The sequence below is a fragment of the Struthio camelus genome, chromosome 14 (genome assembly GCF_040807025.1).
Source record: "Struthio camelus isolate bStrCam1 chromosome 14, bStrCam1.hap1, whole genome shotgun sequence".
Taxonomy (NCBI): Eukaryota; Metazoa; Chordata; class Aves; order Struthioniformes; family Struthionidae; genus Struthio; species Struthio camelus.
In genome coordinates this window covers 22,747,292-22,772,745 of record NC_090955.1, presented here as the reverse complement: position 1 = coordinate 22,772,745, position 25,454 = coordinate 22,747,292, and the positions used below count along the sequence as shown (strand labels likewise).

The window sequence follows — 25,454 nt, the reverse complement described above, 5'->3', positions numbered from 1 at the left end:
CAAATACATTTGTTCAGTTGCGCCGAATAAACCGTGCGCTTGAACTCTAAAATAGATGAAACCGCTGCAGCAGCGGTAGTGCTTCTGGTGCCCTTCCCCGGAGCTCCCGGGGCGCTTTACCTTGCAGCTGAGTCGGGCGCGGGAGCGCGGGTCTGCCTGGGTAATCGTGACGCTCGTCAGTACCGAGACGGTCGCGGAGCCAGTGCATGTTTCAGGGCTCTTTCTGTGTTTTTGCAATTAAAAAAGAAAAAAAATAATAATCAGCTTGAGTTTGAAAATGGTAGTGGCTGGCTCACCGCATGCTTTCTGCCGCTGCCAAGACCGGAGCGGCTGGAGGTCGGTCAGTGATGGGCGTGTTGCTGCTGTTGTAGGTTCATTTCTGATGGACAGTAACGGGGCTATTCTATCCTCCTCTACCAAATTGGAAACAGCTTCAGTCTGGGGGCAGTTTGGCTCTTCCCGTCGGGTGCACTGCCCGTTCAGGCAGCGATAGGCACGGGTTGCACGCAGTTTGGCTGTTCAGGGAAAGCGGCTGAACGTTTTTGCCTTCCCTTAGTACGTCAGGGCAAGGCTTTCCCCAGAAAGCCTCAGCGATGCTTGGCGCTGTCAGGCTCGGAGGACGCGCTGGCAGTTTAACGGGCGAGTTCATTGCCTCATAGCGCAGCTTCGACCGGTGTCGTGGTGTGTTTGAACTGTGACGAAAGTGCAGACGGCTGCTTACGGAAGATAACCTGTCACTCTGAGTCACTGTACAGGCTCTTTCCAATTTTTGAAGGAAGGAGCGTTTTCTTTAGCTCATAAAAATGTTGCAAATTTGTCATTGGCGTCTCTCTCAAACGGATGCTGAAATAAATTCTGGAGATCCGCTTGGATTTGAGCTGCTTGTAAAGCACGCCAGTATCTGCCCTGTGAAATCCTGGTCGCGTTTCCTCATGCGGGCAGACTTTTTATTGACTTTAATGAATGGGTGCTTTGGTAGGGAAAACCTGAAAGGATTAAAAAACCCTGCCTTTCTCTTTGGAGTCGGGGTGGGAAGGCCGCAGTAGCACTGCCGTCGCTCCCCTTTGGTCGTGAGGCTTCTAGTAGCAGAGAGGGGCATGCTTTGGGCAGTGTTGGTGCAAATACTCGTACTTAGGCTCCTCAGCCTCTGCAAAAAAAAGTGAGTTGAATTTTAGCCTAGTGACTTGTCAGGAATCTGATCCAAATGAGCCTGACTGCAAATGCTTTGGCTTAACCCATAAAGAGGAAAGAGCTGTGCCTTGGTGAGAGAGGAAGCAGCGTGTGCGTCCACCTTTGCCTAGCTGGTCGTCAGCTGATCCTTTACTGTTGTCCCTCTGCTGTTCCGAGAATCGTGGGCTGCAACCACGGCTTGCAATGGTGAGGGTTTGTTGCTGCTGCTGCTGTTGTTTTCATTTATGACTAGCTGAGAGCTTGCAGGCTTTTTCTGAGAGATACACCTTGCATTGGACATGCCTGCGTTAGGCAAATCCCAGCTTAACTCTTGTGGAATGCTGTATGTGGGGCCCCTCTCGGAGAAGCCTACTTGGAAGGGTCCCAAGTTTCATCTTGCGGCTTCGTGCCGTCCAAGTGAGTGGGATGCTTAGGAAGATGCATCTATCAGATTTTTATATTGCTCTGCCTGCCTTTGTGGGCTGCAATGCAAAGTGGTATCTGTAGGTGTGGATGCTGGATACTTGATTCTTGCGCCTGCTGTGGCAGGACGGGTTAGGATGTGCTTGATGTTGTTGTTGTTTCCTTGTCTCTAGGACTGACTATGCAAAGACCTTGCTTAGTAGAAAGCCTCCCTTTTGGAAGTCACTTGTAATGACGTAGTGACATAGCTTTTATTTGTTGACTGAATGGGTACTTGGTTTAGGTAGATACACTAACGCAGGACTGTACTGCTGAAGGCACGAGCTACAGGTTATCTTCCCGCTTGTGACAGTAGTCTGGAAGTGACTTTTCGAGCAACTATGGTGTTTGAAATGGGGTAGTGTGCCATATTATCATGCTTTTATTTTTCAAATGTAGATACGTTTCTGCTTTGGGGGAGTGTTACTGCCATTCAGAGTGCCTTCGGGAGCCGCAGTCCCTCGTGGAGGTGGCTTGCTTGGCTTCTCGCTGCGGCAGCCTGTAGCCTGTCGGCTGCTCAGCAGATTCTGGTGTCCAACAAAGGGCTGCTCCCGCCTCCAGCTTCAACTTGACATGAGGAAGGAGCATCTGCCCCTTAGAGCATCAGCTGTGGGATCGTCTAAGCAGTTTTGCCCTTGCAAATACACCGAACTCTTACATTTCTGGACTGTGTGATGTAGCAAAGAGGATATAACTCTGGGTTCAACCCAACTGCTTGTTACGAAAAGCTGTCTGACACATGTTTTGAAGATAGAGAAAATATGTTGGTGCAGTCATTCTTCTGCTTCTATGAGTCAGCTTGTTCTAATGGGTTTTGAAGTGGAAAGCCCATGATCGTTTGGGGCTTTCAAGTGCAGGCTGTATGTAGTGTTAGCTCACCCGAACTTCTGTTGTGCCGTGTTTGACTGGCCTAAAGCTACCCTGTCAAAATAGGGAAATAACAAGAAAACATACTTTTTATGCTAATTACCTGTTGGACAGTGTTTTGTTTTGTGTTTTTGCTTCAAAAATTTAAACAGCCAGCAGCAGCTTTTGTAAAGCTGGGTTTAACTCATTTGTGCAAGAGCACGTTTTGGATGATTAGATTAGTTCATCAGTGAGCAACCTGTGGCACTTGGGCCACCTGCAGCTCACGAGCAGCTCAAGTGTGGCTCCCACGCCAGGGCTGTGTAGCGTGGTTTGTTGTGTGGGCTGGTTGACCTAGAACCTGTGGATAATCCAAATTGCTGGAACTGGGAGGAAGCAAATTAGCAGAGGGTGGCCTAGCTAGTACCACCGGGTATCCAGCTGCATCCCGAGCCGGTGGTGTAGCATGGTGATCCTTGTGGCGCAGTTGTCGTATGCAGGCCTTGAGCTGATCCTAAACCTTTACCTTCCCTTCCTGCCCGTTCTGAAATACTTGTCTTGTGATACTTGGCTGGGTATAGATCCGAGTGGGCTTTGTGCGACTGTGGTGCTGGATCAGGGTTGCAGCTGAAAGGCTTGCTGGGCACCACCCAGTGCAGTTGCTGCAGAAATCTGAAAACTTAAGCAGTATTCAGACCTCCTCTGCAAAGCAGTGCTGAATTATTTTTGGCTCTTAATGCACGGAATAATCTTGCTTTGTTTTTAGAGTTACATGAGATGGGCTAAGATCTTGCTGCAGCTTAGTTGCATCATTGCTGTCTGTGGGTATGTGCCTGGCATCAAACAGAGAGGTGAACAGGTAAACGCAGTGCTAATCAGGTATGCATCCATTAATACTGGGTGTGAGAAGAGAGATGTGAAGCCGCTCTTCGTTTCTCATTTAATGGACGTGTACGTAAGAACGTCTAGAGAGGGCTCTTCAGTCTGTCGAAACTCCTTCCTTTTCTGTTGATTTGCAAACCTCAGTCATTTACCTGAGTAATAAGCGCACGCAGTGGAACTGTACCAGTCGTCAGGCCATGGGGGAGCAGCGTTTTGAGCGCCGTGATCCTGGCTTTAGATTCGAATTGTGTTTCTTAATGCACATTAAGAAACGTAACGCTTTGTAATTGCTTATTCAGCTGGCTGCCTTTTCTGTTAGATGAACTCTGAACGTGCTCTGTTGGTGATGATGCAGATAAATAACGCAAATAGTGTTTGTGCTAGAAGAACGATGCAATTTTGAAAGAAAAGTAAGAATGAGGAATAAGTTCTCTAGTGAAGATCTTAATGGATTCTGAATGAAATAGTCAAGCTTGCATAGCTGAAACGGTTGAAATTGAAACTTCAAAGTAAACTTGTTCTTGTAACCTCATTGAGGAGGGAGAACCAGTTCAAGATGTAAACAAAATTAAAACGACTGAATCAAAATTGTGTCTGTTTTAACTTAATGCACATTGGAACGTTTAGCTTTTGCTGAGCTTAATTACATTACTGCAACCTTGACTTCTTACAGGTAATAAACACGGAGAGAGCTTTTTACTGTACTATGCAATAAACCTTTTTCTACTTCTTACGCTATTGGAGTGAAATAACAGGAGACTCTTATCAGCATACTTAATTCTTATAAATCGGATATGCTTCTTCCATATGGCTCCAAAAAGTCTGCGTTTACCTATATAATCTACGCCTATGTAGCACACAAGCAAAGCCCTTTGCACATACATAATTTGACGCTTGCCAGGAGAACTGCAAGATTGACACCTACGATTTGCCTGTCCTGAGGAAGATGTTATTGAAGAAAAACAAATGAAAAAAACCCTAAACTACACACAAAAAATGCCCTGTGAGGGCAGACAAGACTGCAGCAGCTTTTCCCCTTCCAGTTGTGGCTAAAGTAAACAATTATTTTTTTTTCTCTCTCTCTCTCTCTCTCTCTCTTTTTTTTTCTTTTAATAGTGTAGATTGTTTCCCAGCAATAATTGTACTTTACAGTTTTCTTCCCTAAACTGGAAACCTCCTCCAGTTGTTTGCATTGCAATAGCAGATTCTGTCTGTTTATTTTCCTAGCAATCAGAAATGGACTATGGTGTTCATCTTAAGAAAACTAAAACTCAGGATCCTGGTAGGAACCACCAGCAGCAAGAGGAGGAGACCATTGCAAATACTCTGGAACATATCGTGGGACAGCTGGATGTTCTGACTCAGGTATGGAGTGCTGTTTGGTTTTGTAATGATGATAGTTCCTCTGGCTGGAAGAACTGGCAATATTTTGCAATAGCGTCCTAGAATAAACCTGTGGTTAGTTCAAAATCTCTGCTTTCAGTAGCTTATTGATAAATCTCTTTCCGCTGCTTTAAGCAGCTTACCTCCATCAGTTCTTTTGCATTGATTTCCAGCTCAGGCCCTACTCCTCCCCTAGTTTCTTTATGCTGCGGTGCAGCAGAGAGCTACTTGAGCCAACTCTGGTGCCCTCTGCTCTTAGCCAACGTTTAGCCAAAGTAATGCCTAAAGGAGTGGCTAAATTAGCCAGTGGCTAGACTTGGCTTCAGTGGATAATGTCTCTCCTTCCCCCTCCCTCCCCCCAGTTATACTGCAGTGTATAGGTAAACTCTGTTCAGGTCCTCCTCCTTTTCCCTCTCCTCCCACCTTGAGCTACACAGTCCAGTTTCTGTAGTGTTCTCCTCCCGTCTATGAGTCTGGGCCCTTCCACACCTCATCTCTCAGACACGCTTGCTCACCCACAACTAGCAAACAGCTAAGCCCTTGCTGAAGCATTACCGTACAGTTCTTCCTCAAAGTCGTTAAATAATGCTAAGCTGTAAGGAAACTCACCAAACTGATGGATAACCCTCCCAACTCTTTTGACACTTGAACAGTCCTATCCATTAATGTTAATCCAACACACGATACGTTTGCTTAAAAAGAACTTGAGGACAGGGTTATTCTTACCTAAATAGCTGCTCGTTGCTCCAGTTGGGAAGCGTTCGTTTCTGACCGTTATCTGTGGTTGAGTATCAGTGCGTGTTTTTGAGGGATGTGAGAAGCAGGGAGGAAGCATGGGATAGTGGACATAAGTGATCTTCTGCAGGTAAGATCATGGCTGTAAGATGGAAAATCTGCATGGGAGGGCTTCTCTGGGAGCTTCTTAAGTGTTGTTTCTGGGGAAGAACCAGCAGATCTTGAACACAGTGTTGAACACTGATTACTAGTCCTAGTTAGGCCTTTGCTCTTGAGAGAAATATTTGTTGTTGAAAAATGCAAGATGATAGGTTGGAGGGCACAACAGGGGATTGAAGTAGGTCTGATTTAAGGATATAAAGCATTCCAGGATTGTACGTGATCTAAAACAGCGTAGGGTAAAACCCAAACGATATGTAAGTTCATTTGGCAGAAATACAAGAAAGCACTCTTTCTGTAATCTCTAGAAGACACTGAACATTAGGGGAAAAAAAAAATGTATGGCATTGGACCCTCATGCTTGTGATTAAAATGCAACCCAGTGTATATACAGAATATTTTATTACTGTTTTTGTTTCCCGAGTACAGTTGGAATGTGATCCTTATCTCTCATTACATAAATCAGATCCGCGGTTCTGATGATGGATATGTAATGGCTCCGTTTCAACTTCATAGGTGTTTAGAGGAGGCAGATACTGCAGTAAACAGTGTGTGGGATTTAAACTAGATATAAGCAATGCAAACATAGCTCTAGAAGTTATTGTGTAACCGTAGAAAATTCAAAATGTTGTTTTAAGACTAGCAGAAAGAGAAATTGAGATCAGTGGGGGAGGAATAAATTAGTAGGTTATAGGATAAAATTGGAAATAAGTCTGAAATTATAGTAAAAACAAAAAAAAAAACAAAAAAAACCCCAAAAAACCAAAAAGCTGCCTTGACTAGTAACTTTACGTTCAGCAACTGTAGGTTTTTTTTGCCATCCTTAGCGTACTTAATTTCCTGTTAGTTCTAATCTTTGTATGTTGTACTTTGCTGTTAATGCCAACTTAATGCTTGTGGTAGATCTATCCGGTGTATTGCTGAAATGGTTTCATAATTCTTCATTTTCACTCTACTAATATTGCACCTGCTTTTGATATCTTGAAGTGAAACAAACCAACACAAAATCATCATAGAGAAGCAAATGAAAATGGAAGAAGTCCTCGTTCTTTTAATAAGAGAGGAGTTTCCTTAAAAAGGAGGGATAGAGGCAGTTAGCGAGGCAGAGCGGTGGAAGGCAGCTCTGGAAGACATCCACTCCCATAGCTAACTTTGCTTTTTCTTGCGGGCGCACAGTGTCTAATGGGTTGTGACACAGAAGGGAATGCAGGTCCGGCAGAGCCACCGTCATCCCGTTTTGTACAATCAGACGGCGACTGGGAGGTGCCGTGGAGGAGCCGATCGGCTCCTCCAGTCTCGGAGTGAAACGGAAACAGCCGCTAGTGATACCACTTTGCTCATCTTCCCTAGTCGTTTCTGCTGCAGCACAACTGCATGCCGCTCCTTGCGCACAGCAGGTTCAAGCTGATGTTGCATGTTTTGCACTGGAACTGTGGGCTTGCTGACCTCTTTTTGTGAAAGAGAGAGACCACTGGTTTTCTTTTAAAAAGAAACCAACCAACAACAACTTTCAGAAATAAATAACACTTAACAGGCATCAGGATTTTTCCCTTCTTGAAGAAAGCCTGAGGATGGACCAGTAATCTCCTGTAGTGCTCTGTCATGAATCATTGGCTCATGATTCCCGAGTGTTGTCTGTTTAAAAGGAACACTAATGACAGAAGCAGAACCATACAGTTTAAGCTGTTTTTCAGTTGAGAAGAAAAGAGAAGACTCCCCATGATATTTCCAGAAACCCTCTATTGACACAGTCATCCCAGGGCTTTCAAAGAATTGCAACGTGTTAGCTTGGTCGGAGATTGGCTATATCTCTAATGTAATACCTTGAGTTCCTGTGCTCTTTGTTCTCGCAGTTTCCACCGTTGCATTGACATAACATAGTATTAAAACTTACAGAAGTTATGATAAACTACTTTGGGAAATTGTGCAAATCTCCAAGTAATTTATTCATCTTCTAATGTTTCTTGTAGCCATCGTTTCCAGGTTCATCATGCGAAACTTCACATTATGTGAAAAGTGGGAAAGAAAATATTGGTGTTTTCTTTCAAAATTTTCCACTGGAAAGAGATAATAGTAAGAAATCAGCTGAACGCTGTCATCTCTTGCCAATGCGCAGCTTTGTTCTGGGCTGCCCGCTCGAAGCTGCTTTGTCTGCTGCGCACCAATTATCAGTACCTTCCCTCCATTGACAATAGATTTCTGGATGGAGTGGAGTGTCATGTACTTGGAGACAGCAGGATTGTTTTTATTCTGTTAAGAGGTCTCTTCCTGCCAGGCACCGATTGCAAGTAGAAATGCTGAGGCTATAGAGGCGTTATGTCCTGCACAGCAAGACGCACTTGAACAGGCTTGCTTCCTCAGCTAGGCACTTCAGTTATTATTAGAGAAAGTTGTATCAGAAGAGACTAGTGGCTGATGTAGACCGCTTCTAGCGATAACTGTTATAGCTAATAGATACGAGTCCCCTCGAATTTATGAAGCTTCATTTTGTGCTGTTAACATCTTGCTATGATTTTTTTCTTAAGGATCTTGGCCGCTTGCTTTTAATTAGACTTTGATTCAGTTAAGCCTTCCTCCCCTCCTCCTCTCTGGAATTATGTCAACCCATTTTTTGCTTTATTTATAAGGAAGCAGTCTATTGTGACCTGACAGAGTCACTAGGGTTCCCTCTTATTCACGTCACGGATTCCTCATCTTTTTCTAAACGTGGATTGGAGGCCATATTTTACATGCAAACACAGAAGTCCGTCTTTGACTCTGTTTTCCAGAAGAGTAGCGCATACTTGATGATTTTGCTGCTTTGAGGGGTGGAGTGAAGTTAAGACCTGGACGCAAACCCTTGTTTCCAGTGGTTCTTGGATTACCCTTTGTAGGAAAGTGGGCAAATGAAATCTGATGAAGGAATGAGGAAGATGAGACTAATGAGTGTGCCTCACGCATGCTTTGCTCCTCCCTTTCCTGTAGCTTAACATCTTGTCAATGCCTGAGTAATTCTTAAATCCTGTTCTTTATGGGCATTTCAGAGGTGATTTGGAGGAAAACGCAAAGTGCTTGCCGAGTATTTGTAGTCAAAGGCTGGATCTTGGTATCTCAGCGCATATATGAATAAATATTGAAGTTTTTATGGGAAAGTAAAAGGGTTTTTCTCTTGGATAACTCAGTCATTAATATTATAGAATAGAAAGGTGGTTTTGGCTGGAGCCAAAATGGAGCAGGTATTAAGAGTTTGTTTGCTGTGCTACCTCTAATGCATTTCCTGCACTTATGGCTAAGCTGTTCTTAGAGAGGCTTGTCAGTGAAAAGACATCTTGGCTACAGTAGAAACTTGCATTTGCAATGATTAGCAGAAATAGTTCATATATTTTTGCCCTCATTCCAGACACCTGCAGTTGCCACATTCGCTCTGGTAATCTGTAGCACTGGTACACAATGGGCACTGGGGAGGAAGTTGCAGTTTTTATGTGGGAAGAAAGATATTTCCTCTAAATGAAGAGTTCAGAATCAGGTTTCATTTAAAAAAAAAAAAAAAAAAATCCTAAATAGCTGAGATAATCCACCCACGGGAAACAGTTTCATATGCATCCGAAAGTAATCCTGCATTGGAGCTGGGGGAAAACAGCACAATGAAACGGAGAAGACTCAATAATTCCCTGAGATAATCCAAGCCAGAACCGAAGGACAGTCTAGCTCATGAGAGATTAAAGGATTATTTCACTTATTCCAGAAGAGATTGCAGAGGGATGGAGGAGAAGAATTTTTTTTAATGGAATTATTTAGTACAAAAAAAGCTTGGAGGAGAAGTGGGGAGCCTTTTAATGAAAACTGAAAGTGTTTGTGCAGCTCTCATAATAAAAATCAAATTTGTTAGTCTTTACTTTGAGGTACGGTCTTCAAAGCATGTATTTGTAAGGAGTGAGCAGCCGCTCTCTTCTGAGAGGTATTGAGTGTAGATTAAGCAACTGGTTTAGTAAAATAAATTCTTTTGACTTCAAGTAGTTACAAGCCAAAAGGTCAAATTTTTGGCTAAGCGTTGCTTACCTATGCCTGGCAGTAATGTCGTGTTTTGTATATTGCTTTCAGTGCCCGCGTGCCCACTGGCAACAAGAGGTCCCAGCAAAAATGTGTGTTGGGGAGGGGGGGGGAAGAACCTTTGAAATGCAAACCGCTTTTATTCCAAAAGCAATTGTTGTTTGCAATCCAAAACATTAAAAAAAAAAAAAAGTTTCAATCTGAAAAATTAGTGAAATATTGAAGGAGCCTAGTTTTTAAATCTTAATTTAGAGGATGTGGACACCGTTTCTTGCGAGTCAGGGACATCTCTTGGAGATGCAGGAGCTTTGATCTCTCGCTCAGCATGAAAATAAATAGAATATTCTGGTTGTTGCCAGTCCTCTGTACAGTATCATCACAGCTACTTTTTTTTTTTTTTTCCTGAAATTCACTTCCAAAATATGCTCGTTGCAAAATCTCCATAAGCCTAGATCCAAATGGGTTTTCCTTCTTTCTAAGACTGACTGAAATAAATGCACTCCTAGTGCTGTTGCTGTATTAGCATTCTAGGACACTGTCCAAAGCCTGGCTTTTCAAAAACACTGGTTGTCCCCCTGGAGGTTCAGAGGACCATTCACCTTCTATTAGCCTGCAATGGGAAGGAATCCTAAGCACCTCCCACAGTTTGTTTTCACAGGTAGACCTTGGAGAGGGATCCTTCGATATGCTTTATTAATAAAAATTGTTGGTCAGCCATTGGGTACCAGCAGCTGAGGTACTTTTACTGAGTGATTTGTTCAGTACCGTTCTGGGGTCGACTGGGAGGCAGGGGAAGAAAACAATATGAGAAGTCTTTTCTGAAACGCACCCTCACCATTGTGGCTGGGGGAAACCTCTAGTCTTTTGGGGCTGCTAAACTATATTGTAAGATTGCTCTTATGATATGCGTACTTGGATATCTCTTGGTAGCTCATCAGAACTTGTTGTATTTTCATACCAGATGGTGAAACGTAGCCTCGTGACTCCTTTGCTGCCGTTCTTTGCTCATCTAACTCTGTGGCTGTGGAAACTACGCACCAGAGAGATTGCCCTTACCTGAGCAGAGGCCTGCACAAATTGCCTTCCAGAAACTCGGAGGGCCCAGTGTAAGTGCCAGCAATTTGGCGCTGGCTGATAAACTGTCAAGACTGAAGCAATAGAGTTGTGCAATGAAAAGGCTTTATTAAGAAGGCTCTTGAATGCAAACCGAAAGGCTCATAGTTACAGACAGCTTGTATGCCTTGTGTCCCTGCACGGTGTCGAGGCAACTGGCAGAGCTGGTGGCTCATCTGGTTTGTTTCTAGCATTGACTTAATAGAAAGGAGGATCCTCTTCTGTACTCCAGGGTCCCTTTGGTCACGGTGATACCGCTACTGACCGTGCTGCTTGGCCTGGCAAAATGAACAATGCTACAAGTTCCAGGGAACCTTGTATGTTTTTCCTACTGGAAAACGTGCAACTAGTACTGTGAGTGTTAAAAGTAGTGTTGTGGCTGCACTTATGGTCTACTACAGGACTGCCAAAGCTGCTTCTAGTTAATCTAGTTAAGGAACTATTTAATTGTGATTCAAGCATCTATAGAAACTGGAACGTGCTAGGAGGTGGAAGGAGAGATGGCAGCTGATAATGGCATGGGTGGGGGGTAGCTGAGCAATACCCTTTTCAAAACTGAGAACTCTTTCTTCCCTGCTGCCTGGCCCTTTGGGCTGCTGAACATCAAAAATCCTTTACAAGTATTGCGAGTAGCAAATGGCTTGTTGACCATCGGCTGAAGAGAACTGGTGCGGCTATGAGCTCTTGTGCTCTGCATTAGAGAGCCAACTTCAAAGTTACTTAGCCACGTGGTTTCTTGAGCAGGTCTAGAGGGGTCCTGATGAGGCCAGGTTAGGGATAGTGTTTGTACTTCTACAGGCACTGTGACATATTCTTAATCCATGTGACACAACAGGGAGAAGCTGCCTTTTTTCAAGGGTTGAAACTGAGGAAGTAGTACACTGCAGCCGTTGACTAAAGCTGTATTTCCTGAGGCTTAGTGGATTTGAAAAGGGGCAGCTGCCTCATGAGGAACCAAGGTTTAGGGCATGCCTGCCCTCTCAGATGCTTTCTCTACCAAAAATTGCACTTTTGTCTTTTCAGGCGCTGAGCTGTGCTGTGCCATCAACACTGGTCTGCAATGAGCTGGGGCAGTTGATGCTATTTAGACGGCACCAGCGTTTGCATGATGTGCTAGCTCCCTGTAGCTCCTGTGTATTGCTGCAGTGTAGTTCCTAGCCTTGTTCTCTGGGAGAGTGAAGCTTATGGGATCACGTTGTTTGCCTGTATATCCCAACCTCCCTCCCTCATAACTTTTGATATTGTTGACTGCTTTCTGCTACATGTAAGGAAAAGTCAGAGGTCTTGGATGTTACATGGGGTTAGTGAAAATGGGCAGCCTGGTAAATGAGAGGAAGCCTATGTATATTTGACCGAGAGAAAGACCCACTAGGACACTAGAAGCTCCTAGCAGAAGAGTAATGATAAATGTCATGGTTGTAGGAAAGGCATTACTGGCCAAGTACAAGGGACCAGTCAGTAGGAAACCCAGCTTTGATGACTTTGATGCTTTAAGAAGTATGGGCTCAGTAGACAAACACCTCCATAAAGTTTCACTGGATGTATGCCATGCTGAGACTTGCACTAGTAACAGCATATATCTGATAGTGTTAACATCTCCTGTTGCACGTAAGAGGGAGATAGGCAGCAAAGGAGTGAGCTTGGGACAAAAGGGAGGGTTGACAAAGAGGCTGACGACGGTGACCGTGCAGCAGTAGAGGCAAAAGGAAGGATGGAAGATGTGGCTGCTGCTGGGTGTCTCTGTAGCCTGTGGGCTACGGCAGTAATGTCCAGTTGTTTGGCTGGAAAGGGGCATGCCGCCGCTTAGGGAGGCGCTTGAGTTCTGAATGCTCGTTGCCCTTCTGCCCTACGGTGACGCGTGTTAGATCACACAACTGGCAGGAAGGTGCGCTCCCACCAGCATGGGGTCCTCCAGCATCAGAACGATGTGGGTCTGTATTACTGTGTGCAGTAACAAAGCTTGTACTGGGAAGGCCTCCTCAGCAGTGCTGGTTTTAGGGTAAACGCTCCCAGAAGGGGAAAGGCGGTTGGCAGCTTTGGGAGCCTGCGTGTCCCAGAGGTTCATAAAGGAAGATGGTTGCATGACTGGCCTCTGTCTCCTAGGCAGACACCTCATGAGAGCAGGTGAAATCTACCAGTGCCTTGTAGTACGGGCAAGCGACTAGAGCCCTCGGAGAAGTCTGGGTCCTTGGGAGGTTTGTTTGTTTGTCTTATTTTTCCCCCCCTCTTCCTTCATAAGCCGTTTGGTAACTGAAAGTTCTGGCAAGCTAATGTATAGCATCTTGATAGCGATTGCGCTTGACCATCACTGTCTGTCCCTATTGAAATGCCTGGACTTAGGCTCTGAACTTTTTGCCTGTTCCCATAAGATAAGGAAAACGGGGCCAGTTTGGATACCCTATGGATGTGTAATATGAAGCATAGCACAGGCCTAGAAAACCATGTCAAGTGTGCTTCTGGGACACTGCTAGATGTGCTTCTGTCTCAAAACTGCGTTAGGACGTAACTTGTATTTGAGAGGAGGATAGACTAGTTCTCTTTAAGCATGCTTAGCAGCAGCAGGGATCTGCTTTAAGTTTCACTGTATGCAATTGGTGAGATTGAAGGGAGGCTGACAGCAAGTCAGGGCAAAACTTAGTACGGTAGGGTGCTTACAGGACAGGTTCGTGTCTGAAGCTCAGAGTGACTTGCTGCACAAGTTCTCCTGTGAACCTTCTAATTTTGCAGCTGAATTTTGATATTTTTTATCTGTTGTGTGTGGAATGAGTTAATAACTTTTTCTGTAAGCGTTCAAATCATAGATACGGCTACCCTGATGCAAATGACTCTTGTGGTAGTTTATTTCACTCAGTGAATTGGTTTAGAGAAAGGGCTCCCAAGCTTAATTTACCCAAGGTTAATTTATCTGCTAATTCCTATCTCTGCACAGGGACTGTGTGTGTGTGTGTGTTCAGGAAGGCGTTGAGTGGGTGTTTGAGGTACCTACCATCTTAGTGACATCTACATATAGTTGCCGGGGACCCCCTGTGTAGATATTATTCAGTTTAATTGATGCAGTCAAATGGTGGCAACCGTTCTCCTTTCTTGCAAGACTGTTCTTGCTTTCCAGTATAGTGCCAATAGGTCTATTGAAGGCTGTGCAGCAGACCAAGGTCTGCAGTTGTCGTGGATTTGTGCCCTAGAGGTATTAAGGTACCTCTGAACCCAGCCATTACCACTGGGCAAGGAAGAATCCTTGCGGCTCCTCGCGTGCTAAGGTAGTGCCGTTATGGTGCAGTTTGTTTGCTCTACTTTGTGGTCCTGTTTGGGACTGAAATCTGCTCTGAAACGACCCTTTTATGGAAAGTCAAGTAACCCGTAGAAGTATAGCGGGGCTGTCTCCTCTTCTAAAAGATCCAGTGTTGGCCTCCTTGTTTACAGAAAGCAGAGCTCTTAAGTCTACAAGTCCAGGTCAAACTTGACAAGTCTCATTCTGCAAATCCGTAGGCCATCTGTCCCCTTGGTAGATTCTCCCTCCTCTGTTTCCTTCCCTCTCTGCTCATCCACTTAACGGCGCGGGGGGGGGGGGGCGAGAGGCTGTTTATAAGGCTTCCAGAAGCTCAATTCAGTGAGGTTTTTGTTCGTTGTCAGTGTCTGACAGTTATGGCTTCCATTTTGCTTTTCTCGTCGTTCCTCTGCAGAGGAATCCCCAAGTCTCTCCTTGTACGAGTGCAGCAGAGTGGGGAGACTGAGGAGCGCGCAGACACTATAAAGATATTGCAAAATATTCTTGGGTGGTTTTTTTTGTTTGTTTGTTTGTTTTTATCTTAAGAGGTAAACTGGATAAGTTCCTCCCTGGGTGGCTTAGGACAATAATGAACTTCTGAACCTGAGCAGTGAAGCTGATCTGTCAGAATGGACCCAAGTACAACGGGGCCGTGTTCCACGGTGAAGCAGAATAAATCCTAAGACCTCAGCCACTGTTTTGAATGTCCTAGCCTTAGCTGTCAGTGTGATGATTAAACGCAGCTTCTTGCGATATCCTGCCAAAAGCACTGCTATGGATATGTGATATAAAGCCTGTCCGATTTTGATCGTTACTTACCTTAAGCCTAGAAATGCAGGCCACTGTATTACTACTAACATCACTATACGATGATACTGTGAAGAAAACTAAGTAATGCTGTGTTCATAGTACAGAGATATCATTCCAATGTCTCTGTGCTTTGTGGTTAGAAATCCCCGTATCCAAAATTGTCGTTAGAATGTCTCTGATAGTTTCCCCCCCCCCCCCCCCCCCCCCCCCCCCCCCATATAGCACTTCTGCGTTTGTTACCTGTTCTTTTGCAGGTGCTTTTTTGGATTAAAAACGAAAAGAATGTTATCTTGATAAAGCAACACGTGAGATGAGAAGGACAATTTCAAGAAATAGAAGAATAATGCTCTTTTTTGGGCTGTTTGATACATTATGCATAAGTGCCCTGCAAAATTGTTCTTAGCATGTGCTTAGAATAATTGGTAACAGTTGAGGTGGACTGAAACTTAGGAACCTTTGTATTTAAGTAAAGCTAGGAAACTGATTCTGCCTACTTAAAACTCAATGAACAGAGAGATGTTATGTTATGAAATGGTTAATGATGACAGCAGTTGAAGCAGCGCAATAGCTATGTAATGTTCTGCCTAAGAGCACCTCTACACCGCGGTCGGGAGGTGTGCTTGTACGCTTTGTAGGCACAGCCGGCCTGTCCTTAGCTGGTCTGAGTACCAGTTGTATGAATACGTGCTCCTAGGGGTCAACCGGAGGAACGTTATCCTCTCTGCTGTTATCCGTGCTAACTAGATCAGAGCCGACGCGAGTCTGGCATGCTGAAAAACCCTGGGCGCAGCCTGGGGACGAACGGCATCCTTCTGCTCGCTGGGCCGCCGTCCCTTAGCGCGCTGGGCCTGGCATGATTTCTTTGTTCCCATGCTCTTGCTCGCTTCACCCCTGGCTCCAGGTTAAGTACTGTTTCAGTTAATGACCAGCCGTCTGTCTAGACTGATCTCTCCCTCCCGATTACCCACAGGGGCTTCTGTCAGCCCTCCTTGGGTCACCGAAGCTTTGTACCTTCAGGACAGCTAATGTGATCTGCTTAATTGCTCCGGGCTCTGCTTTTCAGGTTTCCTTTGGCAGGTGTGTTGAACTGATTTATGTTGGCCTTCAGTTAGCACCTGATTCTCCTTATCTTGGGTTGTCAAAAGAGGCTGGCCTGATTATGCCTCGAGGGCCTCTACAAAAGGGGTGACCTCGAGGCTAGTAGTGGTTAAACCATCTCTACTACTTAATCAGACATGGGAATGTTTAACATGAGTTAAGGAAAAGATGGTGATGAAAGCTGAAACTGCTGCAGGATTGGGGCTTGGAACAGATTCACCAGTCACCGTTATTATTTAGGCTGAAGGTGTAAAAATAATGTGAAGGAATAACACAGGGAGCTTGTCATCGTTTAAGCAAAGGTTACCGGCGGGCGCTTCTGTTCAGGTGTCATGGGGAGGCTGCAGCTGAATATCCCCCCTGGACTTAAAGTAAATAGGACACAACATTTTTAACATAATTTCTCATGAACGTTTCCAAAGAGAAAAAAATACGGGCTCTGTGTGAAGATGAACAAAGAGAAATGTTGCAGAAACTGCCGCACAGGTTGCTAGAAGTGATTTAAATAAGTTTTCTTTTGTAGTGGGGGGGAAGTCTGTGTCCTGCTGTGGTGCTTGTAGTAAAGCTCAGTATGTTATTTTTAAAAGGTGTCTACTGTAATGTCAGAAGCACTCCTTTAAAAAAAAAAAAAAAAAAATCAGGTCGATCTTTCTTTTCATTTAAGCCAAAGTTGTTACCCTTCTGCCGGTTTATGTGCTACAACTTCAGTATAAATTATCCGGCTGTTACTCCCTGGTGTGTAATGGAGACCTAGAATTTGGTTAGGACACAACAGGAAGCCGGGGTCTTGGTACAGAGGAACGTATCGAGTGCAAACTTGACTCAAGTGAACTCTCAGTGAATGAGCTAATGGTATTTCCTCATTGAGTTGATTGCCAGTTTTTTACCTTCTGAAATGCAGTAGCAAAGCCATGTAGCAGTTGAATGGGTGCAGTTTAACTTGCCTGCCGACAGGGACAGGGACTTGCTTTATAGATAGCAACATGGAAATACTGTAAAACTGTCAACTGTGAATAAAGTAGCTTTTTGTTTGTGTCTGAGCTGCATTATAGCAGTAATAGTAGCTGGGCAGTGTTTGCGCTTTTCCTTACCTTCCCGAGACCTCAGGTGCCCTCTGCATTGTGGGTGCCACGTGCCCAAACGTAAATGGGCTGTCGTGGTCAGCTACTACTTTGAAATTTCAGGATTTTAGATTTGACTTCTCCTTTTCCATTTTTAGCTTCCAAAAAATACTCATCACAAGTTTATTATCGTGGAAACTGGGTATGAATATAAGCAGGAACTTGTTTTCCTTACAAGTTTTCCTACAAACTCAACGTTTTCTGAAATTCACTTTGTTTGCCTTTTGTTTTACCATGCTGGGCGCAGCAGCGCTTAGCTCGCATCCGGCAGCGTCTAAATCATGGCGCGAAGGAACCGCAAGTAATCTGGGGCTTTGCTTCTAGCAGGGTAGTGTGACCAGGACATGAATTCAGTTGATTAGCTTCTTAAAGAAAATTGGATGCCATGTTCTTCTTCTCCCTTTTAAATGAAAAACTGAGTCTTGAGTTACTAGGTCATCTTTTTAAACGGAAAAACCAGGAACCCCCCTGATTTCATTCTCTCTCTAGTTGGTTCCAGGCTAACGTCTTTCCTGTAAAGCCCTAGTACGCGTTCTGCCTGCTGTGTTCTTCCTTGACCGGCTTTGCTCCTGACCTCTGCAAGACGGCCGCTGGGTAACAGCTTGGCTGGATACAAAGCAGATGAAGTCCTGTCTCCTCTGAATAGCCCGCAGGGCTCCTGCTGGCTCTGGGGCACCTGGGATTTTATTTAGTGGCTCCCCAGGTTTGGTTCTGGCTCTCTCCGTGCTTCAAAAGGAACGGCAATAGAGAGGAAAACCCTCAAGATAATGCTAGTGCTGGAGGCCAGGGGAACGTTCAAGTAAATCAAATCAGTTCTTTCAGGTAAAACTTGCTGCGGTTGGAGCAACGATAACGTTACACAGCCGGAGTTAGCTGTTCTGCCTTGTCGCGGGTTAGTGGCACTTTTGTGGTAGCAGTAAGCTTTGAGCCGTTGTTTGGAAAGAAAAGTATGTGTTATGGGCAAATCCTGTGGTGCGAGGTCCTTTCTGACACTGAGATGTGATTTTTGTGATGTGGCTGAGGGGAAAAGGCTTTGCCTAGTGTTTAAGGCTCCTTTTGTGTCGCATCTGTGTGTTCTCCTCATCCCCCACCATTTTTTTCGTTCCCAAAATCATTTTGCAGGAGACTCTTCTCGTCACATGAATAACCTTAGCCAAGCTATTTCCTCTCTTTGTGCTTTAGTTTCCCCAGCCGTAATAAAGGGGATGATGAGACCTGCTTTCTTTTGTCAAGCACTGAGAGATGTGCTTACGAAATGTGCTATTAAAAGGCTTTCTATGTATAACTTCTGCACAAATAGTGGTTGTCCAAGTTTATTTGAATTACTTTATCAAAGTCCAAGGTTCTGAACATCCTTTGTTTTTAACAGAGGATGTTATTTATGAAGTAAAAATGCTCAAAATGTGAAACTATTGATTGTTGCTGATAAGTTTATGATATTAAAGCATTAAATATAATCACTCTCTATCATCAGCCATTCCGGTGTTTTTGGAAGTTGGAAAGCAATTTTGCATAGCTAGCTGCCTTGATTACCTCAAAGTGATCAATAAAAGGTTTTCAGCAGAGGCTTTTATTGCCAAGTGGTTAAAATGTTCTTCCTGTGTAGCCTGTATATGATGATTTCAGCTCTAGGAGAAAGAAGCAACAGTCCTTTCTGAGGTAACTTAATTACACAGAAATATTTAGACTGTCGGTTTTGGTTTAATTCCCCTCCATCACCCACTTGCACTACCTCAGACTTGGGAGGATTTTCTTACTTGCCGTCGTGCTTGTCAGGTAAGTTCTGCGTCTTGTAACTGCAACAAACCGGCAGAATTCAGGAAGGGGAGAAAACTGTGGGAAGCTAAGACAAATCAAAGCTAAAACTGGGAAGAGCTACTCAAAACCTTTACCTCCTGTTAGCAAAAACACTTCTCAGTGTTTGATGGTTCAAAAACCACGGTGTCTCCTGAACGTGGAAGGCCAAAGCATTACAAACAACCTGTGGGAAAGGGAGAGGAAAGGCGGAGCCCGATGCGAAAGCACTGAGTGCTTATAATCGATGCTTGGTGCCGTGCTCGCACGAGGCCTCAGCACCTGACATCTGCCGTTACTGTTGGCTGAAGTTACTTCAGGCTGAGCCCAGCTAAAATGCTGATACTGGAGCATAGCCCTGAAATCCCTCAAAGCACTACCTTGAACTTAGCACTGATACTACTCACTGTGTGTGCAGTGTGTAGCTTGTCTTTGTGAGTGGTTCAGTGGCAGCTTTTATTTTATTTTGCAGACGGTTTCCATCCTGGAGCAGAGACTGACGCTCACGGAAGATAAGCTGAAAGAATGTCTTGAGAATCAGCAGAAAATCATTCAGAACAAAGTGAACTGACTTTGAGAGAGAGCCGAAGCTGGAGGTGCTTGGAGGTTTGAGGCTTGGTTGTTTGTGCTCTTAACAGACTGTGTGTGACTTGCTTTAATTATTGTGAGAGCAACCAGTTTTTGATTGAAATGTATAGTTATTGCATCTGTAAATACAAAGCTTTGTTACTTTACTAAAATAAAGAGGATTTTATTCATAAGCGTGGATAATGATTATGATCTCCTGTGTTTTCCAGATACTGTAGTAGCCAGAGTGGGGTACGAGGACTGTCTAGCAAGGTTCCGTCTCTTGTGTCTTAGCTGCTGCAGAGTGAGTTTTAACAGTGTTTAAACGTCTTGGAATTGCCAACTGTCTCACACGCATGGTACTAGGCTTGTTGCCGAGGTGTATGCTGGCTTTAGGTCACCAGCGAAGAGCTCCTGGGCGGATATTTTGTGCAGAAGAACCTGATGTGGTGGAAGTTCACAGGTGAAGTCCTAGAGTGGCTGGTGCCTGCAGAAGGGACTCACCCAAGTCCCAAATGGTTGCTGGAGCATCTGGCACAACAGTTGAGATACCGGGTGTTATTTGCGCAGAGAGGCTGTTCCAGTGGGTGAGATTTAACCCGCTCCCTCATGCAGTGTGTGGAAAACAATTTGCTCTGCTTGAGGCTGGAGGAGAGGCTCTAGCTAGTCAGATATGGTGTGGATTGCAAGGGGTTTTTGCTTTATCTTGATCTGCTTTTTAAATTGAAGGCAGAGGAGGGAGGAGAAAGTGGAGGCAACCAAACTGCAGAGCACTTGCTGCAATCCTAGAACTTCTTCATCCTCGGAGGAGGAAGGCGGCTGGAATACTTTTAATTTTCAATCATGTTGCAGATGTTTTCACAGTTGAATAGCTCATCACTCACACCTACACTCCTGCTGCTCCCCCTGCTGCTCCTCTAAGACTTTCTTTGAGGGCTTTAGCAGGTGTTCAATATGTAGCTTCATAAGAATTCGGACTTCTGGGAGATCCTGTTCTCCAGCACCTTTTCTGCTAACATGCACTGGCGATGTCCTTTCTTGCAGTAAACTGCCTTGACCGATATTACCCGCGTTCCTGGAGAAATGAGCTGCAGGAACTTGGCCACATCCAGGTTAATGAAAACCCTCCTCAGCACAGTGTTTCTGACCCCTTGAAAATGAGTTTACATCAATTCCTGCCCTTGGCTGTCCCTTCCCGTCGTTGCTTATGTTCCAGAGTCGCACAGCTTCCAAAGGCTCCTGTCTCCAGATGTGCAATGGGCGTTGTGGAAGCTTGACTGAAGTCTGGCTGGCATTCGTATTTCACACAGGGCTTAGCAGAGCTTAAGGCCAGTCTTGTTTTTTTGCACCTGTTTCTGTTGAAGGCTGTGTCTGCCTGTACTTCCTTAACCATGTTAATGCTACTGAGAGCTGCCTAGTTCCATTTGGATGAGGCTATTTGCATTCCCCTGCCACCACCAGAAAGTTTCTAATGTCTTTCCATTTTGGTACTTTCCACATCTCTAAGAACTTCTTGTTGGCATTATCACCAATATTTCATTCTTTTTGATTTGCATCAAGCCAAGAGCTTTCTCATTTCCCAGCTTATTTGGTTGATTATAAATCTGAGTTTCTCTCTGCTCAACCACGGGCTGTTTGTTTGCCGTTTCCAAGCTCTGACTCTGAAAAATCATTATTTTCTCTTAGATTAAGCTAATGGAATCAATTCAGTGATATTCTTTGGTGCTCTTGCTATAAGCTTTCAGTGGCTTTCTGTTGAGACACTGACATCGTTTTCATTGGAGTTCTACTTGTGTCCTGATGCTGATGGGTAGGGAGGAGGGGAGTCAAAAGTAGGTAAGGCTTATTTACTGCCAGAAGAAGGCTATTCCTATGTTGATCTGGGTATGACTGAAGCAGTGACAAAAATGTGTTGCAAGAGCCTGATTTATCACCTTGATCCCAAATGTTCTGGACTAGCCTTTGTGGGGGGAGGATCGGGTTTGGAGGGTAGAGGAAAATTTAAGTTACTTCAGTGCTCATTAATTTTTTAAACTTAGTTTTTAAAAATAGCATTCTCCTCCTTTAATTCGTATTTTCTAACGTCTCGAAGACCACAAAAGCAATTTGTATATAGTATTTTATGGAGAATGCCAATAAAAATGATTTGGATGCATTTGATATAGACTCTTTTTCTGTTCAGATGTTCTGAGCGTAAAATCCATTTGAGAGATAATTGTGCTTCTAAAATAGATGAGAAGCTCAGGTGCTGAAAGGCAAGCTAGTGGAATGCAGGGAAAGCTGCTTTTCTGTAGTCAAGCTCTTAAAAGCATTCATTTGATCAATACAACGTATTTTTGTAACGATAACCCATAGGTTATGGGTGTGGGGAGTTATGGGGGAGGGGGCAATCTAAGAAACGCTATGATTTTGGTAGCAAGACAGATAATACAAAGGGAGTCTCTTCCGACAATACTCTCAGCTCAATAGTTTCCTTGTCTCAGATCTCAGTAACTTGCTCTCTCTTCATTTCTCTCCTCACCACCTCTTATCTTAAGAGGGGCTATCAGGACTTACCAAGTACCAGTGCTTCTGAGGGGTGTGTGTCACTGGAGACAAGCAGTGTGTGGAACGTGAAAGACTAATAATCCTTGTACATAAACGTTGAGCAAAACCTTAAAAATCTGGGGAGCGCAAGTCCCGTTGTCTGTCTTGTCCCTAGGTTCCACGCTCAGTTTTATCTGGTAAGCGCCAGATTTCTGGAGAGCTGAGGACTCCAGAGTGAGTTAAATCCACTTCTGCTTTTACGCTCATCGTTTTCTTGACTTGGGAGCATCTGCAGTGACTGATTTGTGAAGCTGTTAGCCCAGGGAGCAGTGAAATAGCTGAGTGAGGAAGACTACTTTGTATGTGTCTGGAGCGAGGACTGCTTCTGTGCAGTGTGAGGACTGCTCACCTTGAAAACTGTTTGTGGTGAAATCTCTCCAGGAGGAGGTTACGAAGAGTTAAGGATTTTGTTTTGGATCTCCGAGGCACGCTTGAAGCCAAGTTCTTAAAAAAGTAGTTTAATTTGTTGCCATTACATTTGCCAGACCTATGACCTCACTAAACTTTTAGCAACAGTTCTTTGTGCCGAGATTGGCCCTTGGGGAAACTGGCTATGCCTGAAGGCTGCTGCAAATGGATTTTTGGCCGCTGTGGGTACGGAGCATGTTAAACATAAGCATGATCTGTGAAAAAGTAAGAATCTTCAAGCACTGCCCACTTTCCTTCCTGTCTGGGAGCTGGAATTGGACAGATACCACAGTTTAGCTCATAACTGAACAGGCAAAAACACAGAGTACTGTGATATTGACTGTTCTGGCTGGAAGCTAGGTGGCCAGGAGAATCCTCTGTCACAGTGTCCCAACTGGACATGCGTCTGCCAGTTAACTAGAAAATAAAATCCAACTATGATCTAAGTTGTTGGGCTTAAGCTAGCCAATTTCCTTGCACAAACCACTTATATAATGTCTTAAAAGATCTGCTTTTGAGCTAAATTTTTTTTGCAACATGAGTGAGTAGAAGGGGAGGGAAACGAATCATTCCGCAAAGGTTCGTCACTTGTGACATGAAAGCAGAGGTATGTTTCTTCCCGTTGTTTTAGGAACGGTTGGTCTCCCCGTGCAACGCCAGCGCTTCTCAAATGACACAATCTGATCGGCTATTGTTACAGGAAGGAGACGTGATGGGAAAGAAGATTCTCTCATTGGTGCTCATCTGTACGTTTAGCCTGGATTTAGCCCGCAGTAGAAAGTTTCACCTGTGTCTTGGGAAAGCTGGGGTCTGTTGCCAGCTCTGCAACAGAACTGCTGTTGCCCGCAAACATCATTCTTTATCTCCTCATTTTCCTTGTCAGTGGCAAAAATTACTTTTGTGAGATACAGGTTCTGTGGGTGAAGAGCTGATTAGAGATTTGAATGTTATGTAGCAGGGAAGAGACAAGTCAGTTTGCCTCTGAAGCACAGGCCTCTAGCATCCTTCACTTCTTCTCTTTTTCCTCGAGGTACAGTGGCCGGTGCTGCTGGGGAATGTGTGCTGCCATTGAGAATGAGTGACAGCTGTCATTAGGGCTTTCAGATGGAGGCTGCAGTCACCTGCTTGCTGAGCAAGAGCAAGGTACGGCTGCCCCGTCCTTTTCCTGTCCCCCTCCTGGAAGCCAGGAGCCTGCCAAAAGGCATATGGAACACCCACACCAGGGTCTGTCAAAGTGACCTGTTTTGGGGGGGGGGGGGGAATAAAAACAAGCATTTGAAGTTGACTGGGATCACTTCTAAGCAAAGGTCAGGAGTACAAGCTTAGGCCTGCATACTGGGAGAGGGTGCCATTGGCGATCTCTGGGGAATGAGCATCATAAACAACTGGGGATGTTCTGGCAGAGGGTGACACTCTGTTGCCTGCTTAGCAGCAGCTGAAGCAGGTTGAGTGACCACTGCCTGAGGCCACAGCACTAAGGATTTGCAGTCTGCAAAGGCACCTTTCCGCAGAGATCACCCTAAGGCTTCTTTATCCTCATTCCAGCCCTGCCTCCCTAATAACGCAATACAGCTGGAAACCCACAGTTTTGTTGTCACAGAACAGTGAGGCTAAATCAGCATGGTGACCCAGTGCCAAAAACCTGTCACCTCAATTCTCCTTCACTGCTTCTGTTCCCTGCAGGCATCTTCCATGCAGCTAATAACTCATTGCTGTGTCCCAGACACCTGTCAAGTTGAGGATATGGGGGCAGTCTGCATGGCACAACAATCCTTTAGGCTGCAGGGATGGTTTTTTCAGAAAACGTCCAACAAGTAGTGCATGTAAAGGCTGATCCTGCTTACTCCAAGAGCTCGTGGCTGCACGGAGTGTGCTGTTGGTGACAGCTGTTCTTTCAGTTGATAACTGAAAGGGTTAAGCTGAAAAGTTATCTGGATGGAGTGCTAGCATTGCTTCACTTCCCTTTTTACACTCCCTCTGTGAGTATTTTCTTAACAGCTGTCTGGGAGCTGTTCCATTCAGACTTCCCCTCGTGTGGGCCTATGAAAACACCCAGTCTGCTGTTCTCGGGAAAGTTTCCATTGTCACATTTGCACACCCCTGCTGCAAGGCCAAACCCAGCCTTCGGTACATCAGCCTGAAATAGATAGGTATTCCTTACGGAGGGGAAATTTCACTGCTCAGCTGAAACGGGCAGATCTTATGAGCCCTCCCAGCTTCTGAGCGTGCTCAGCACCATGAGGTCCTCTGTGACGAGGACCTCCTGGTAGTGCGATCCGGGTGGGGGTCTTTGCTTTTCCCCATCTGTGAATCCACGTGGCCACGTGTAGATACTGTAGCGGCAGGAGAGGCGCTGCCTGCCTGCTGTTATACTTGGTCCATATAGTGCGACAGGCTGCTTTGTGCTAACCGGAGTTAGCAGCAAGATGGTTTTCATCCTCTGAAAAACCTAGGAAGATCCTTTTGCCTTCCACCTTCCAGTTGCCCAGGTTCTCTGGAAGGCTGCGGTTGTTTCAGAGGACCTTGTTCCTTTTTTTCCTGGGGGGAGCTCATATTGCCTTCTCTGTCAGTGTCTTCTGATGCAGGCCTGCAGTTGGAGAAGATTCCCTTTGAGCGTTGGACTCATTAGATAAAAGCTTTTTCCAGGAGTTAGGGACGAGGACTTCAGCTTTTGGTCCTGGTCTCTTGTGGGCATCAGACAGTTGAACCGCGATAGAGGTTATTGTGCAACTGTACAAGTTGCCAAATGTTCTGTTTTCCTGTGCTAAACAGGTTTGGAGGAGAAGTGCATGGCATGTTGCTACTGAGGACTGGTGGTGCACAAGCCATCTTCTGGTGGCGTGGCACGAGCTCCCCCAGATGGGGAGCTGTCTGGCGCAGCACTGTGAGTGCTATGGTCCCCCAGAGCTGTACCCATCTGAGACTCGGAGTTCGATGCAGGGAGTGAGGTAGCATGTCAACCTGCTGAGTTTCCCTCCTTGCCTTTGGGTCTGCTGGCTCCTGATATAGTCAAAAGTTTCCCCTGA

General features: G+C 45.0%; 1 protein-coding gene across 17 annotated transcripts in view; it reads left to right on the top strand.

Annotated features, from left to right (window-relative positions):
* POC1A (POC1 centriolar protein A) overlaps positions 1-25,454 on the top strand; it is a 179,363-nt gene that overhangs the window by 91,800 nt on the left and 62,109 nt on the right. For 9 of the 17 annotated variants that reach the window (XR_011144061.1, XR_011144062.1, XR_011144067.1 and 6 more), the window contains one exon: positions 4,588-4,725. Coding sequence is in view for 8 of the 17 variants with exons in the window: in XM_068960405.1 (XP_068816506.1) it covers positions 4,588-4,725; positions 19,340-19,438 (237 nt within the window). In the remaining 9 variants the exon portion in view is untranslated. The other 8 variants (XM_068960405.1, XM_068960403.1, XM_068960410.1 and 5 more) reach the window with 2 other exon arrangements.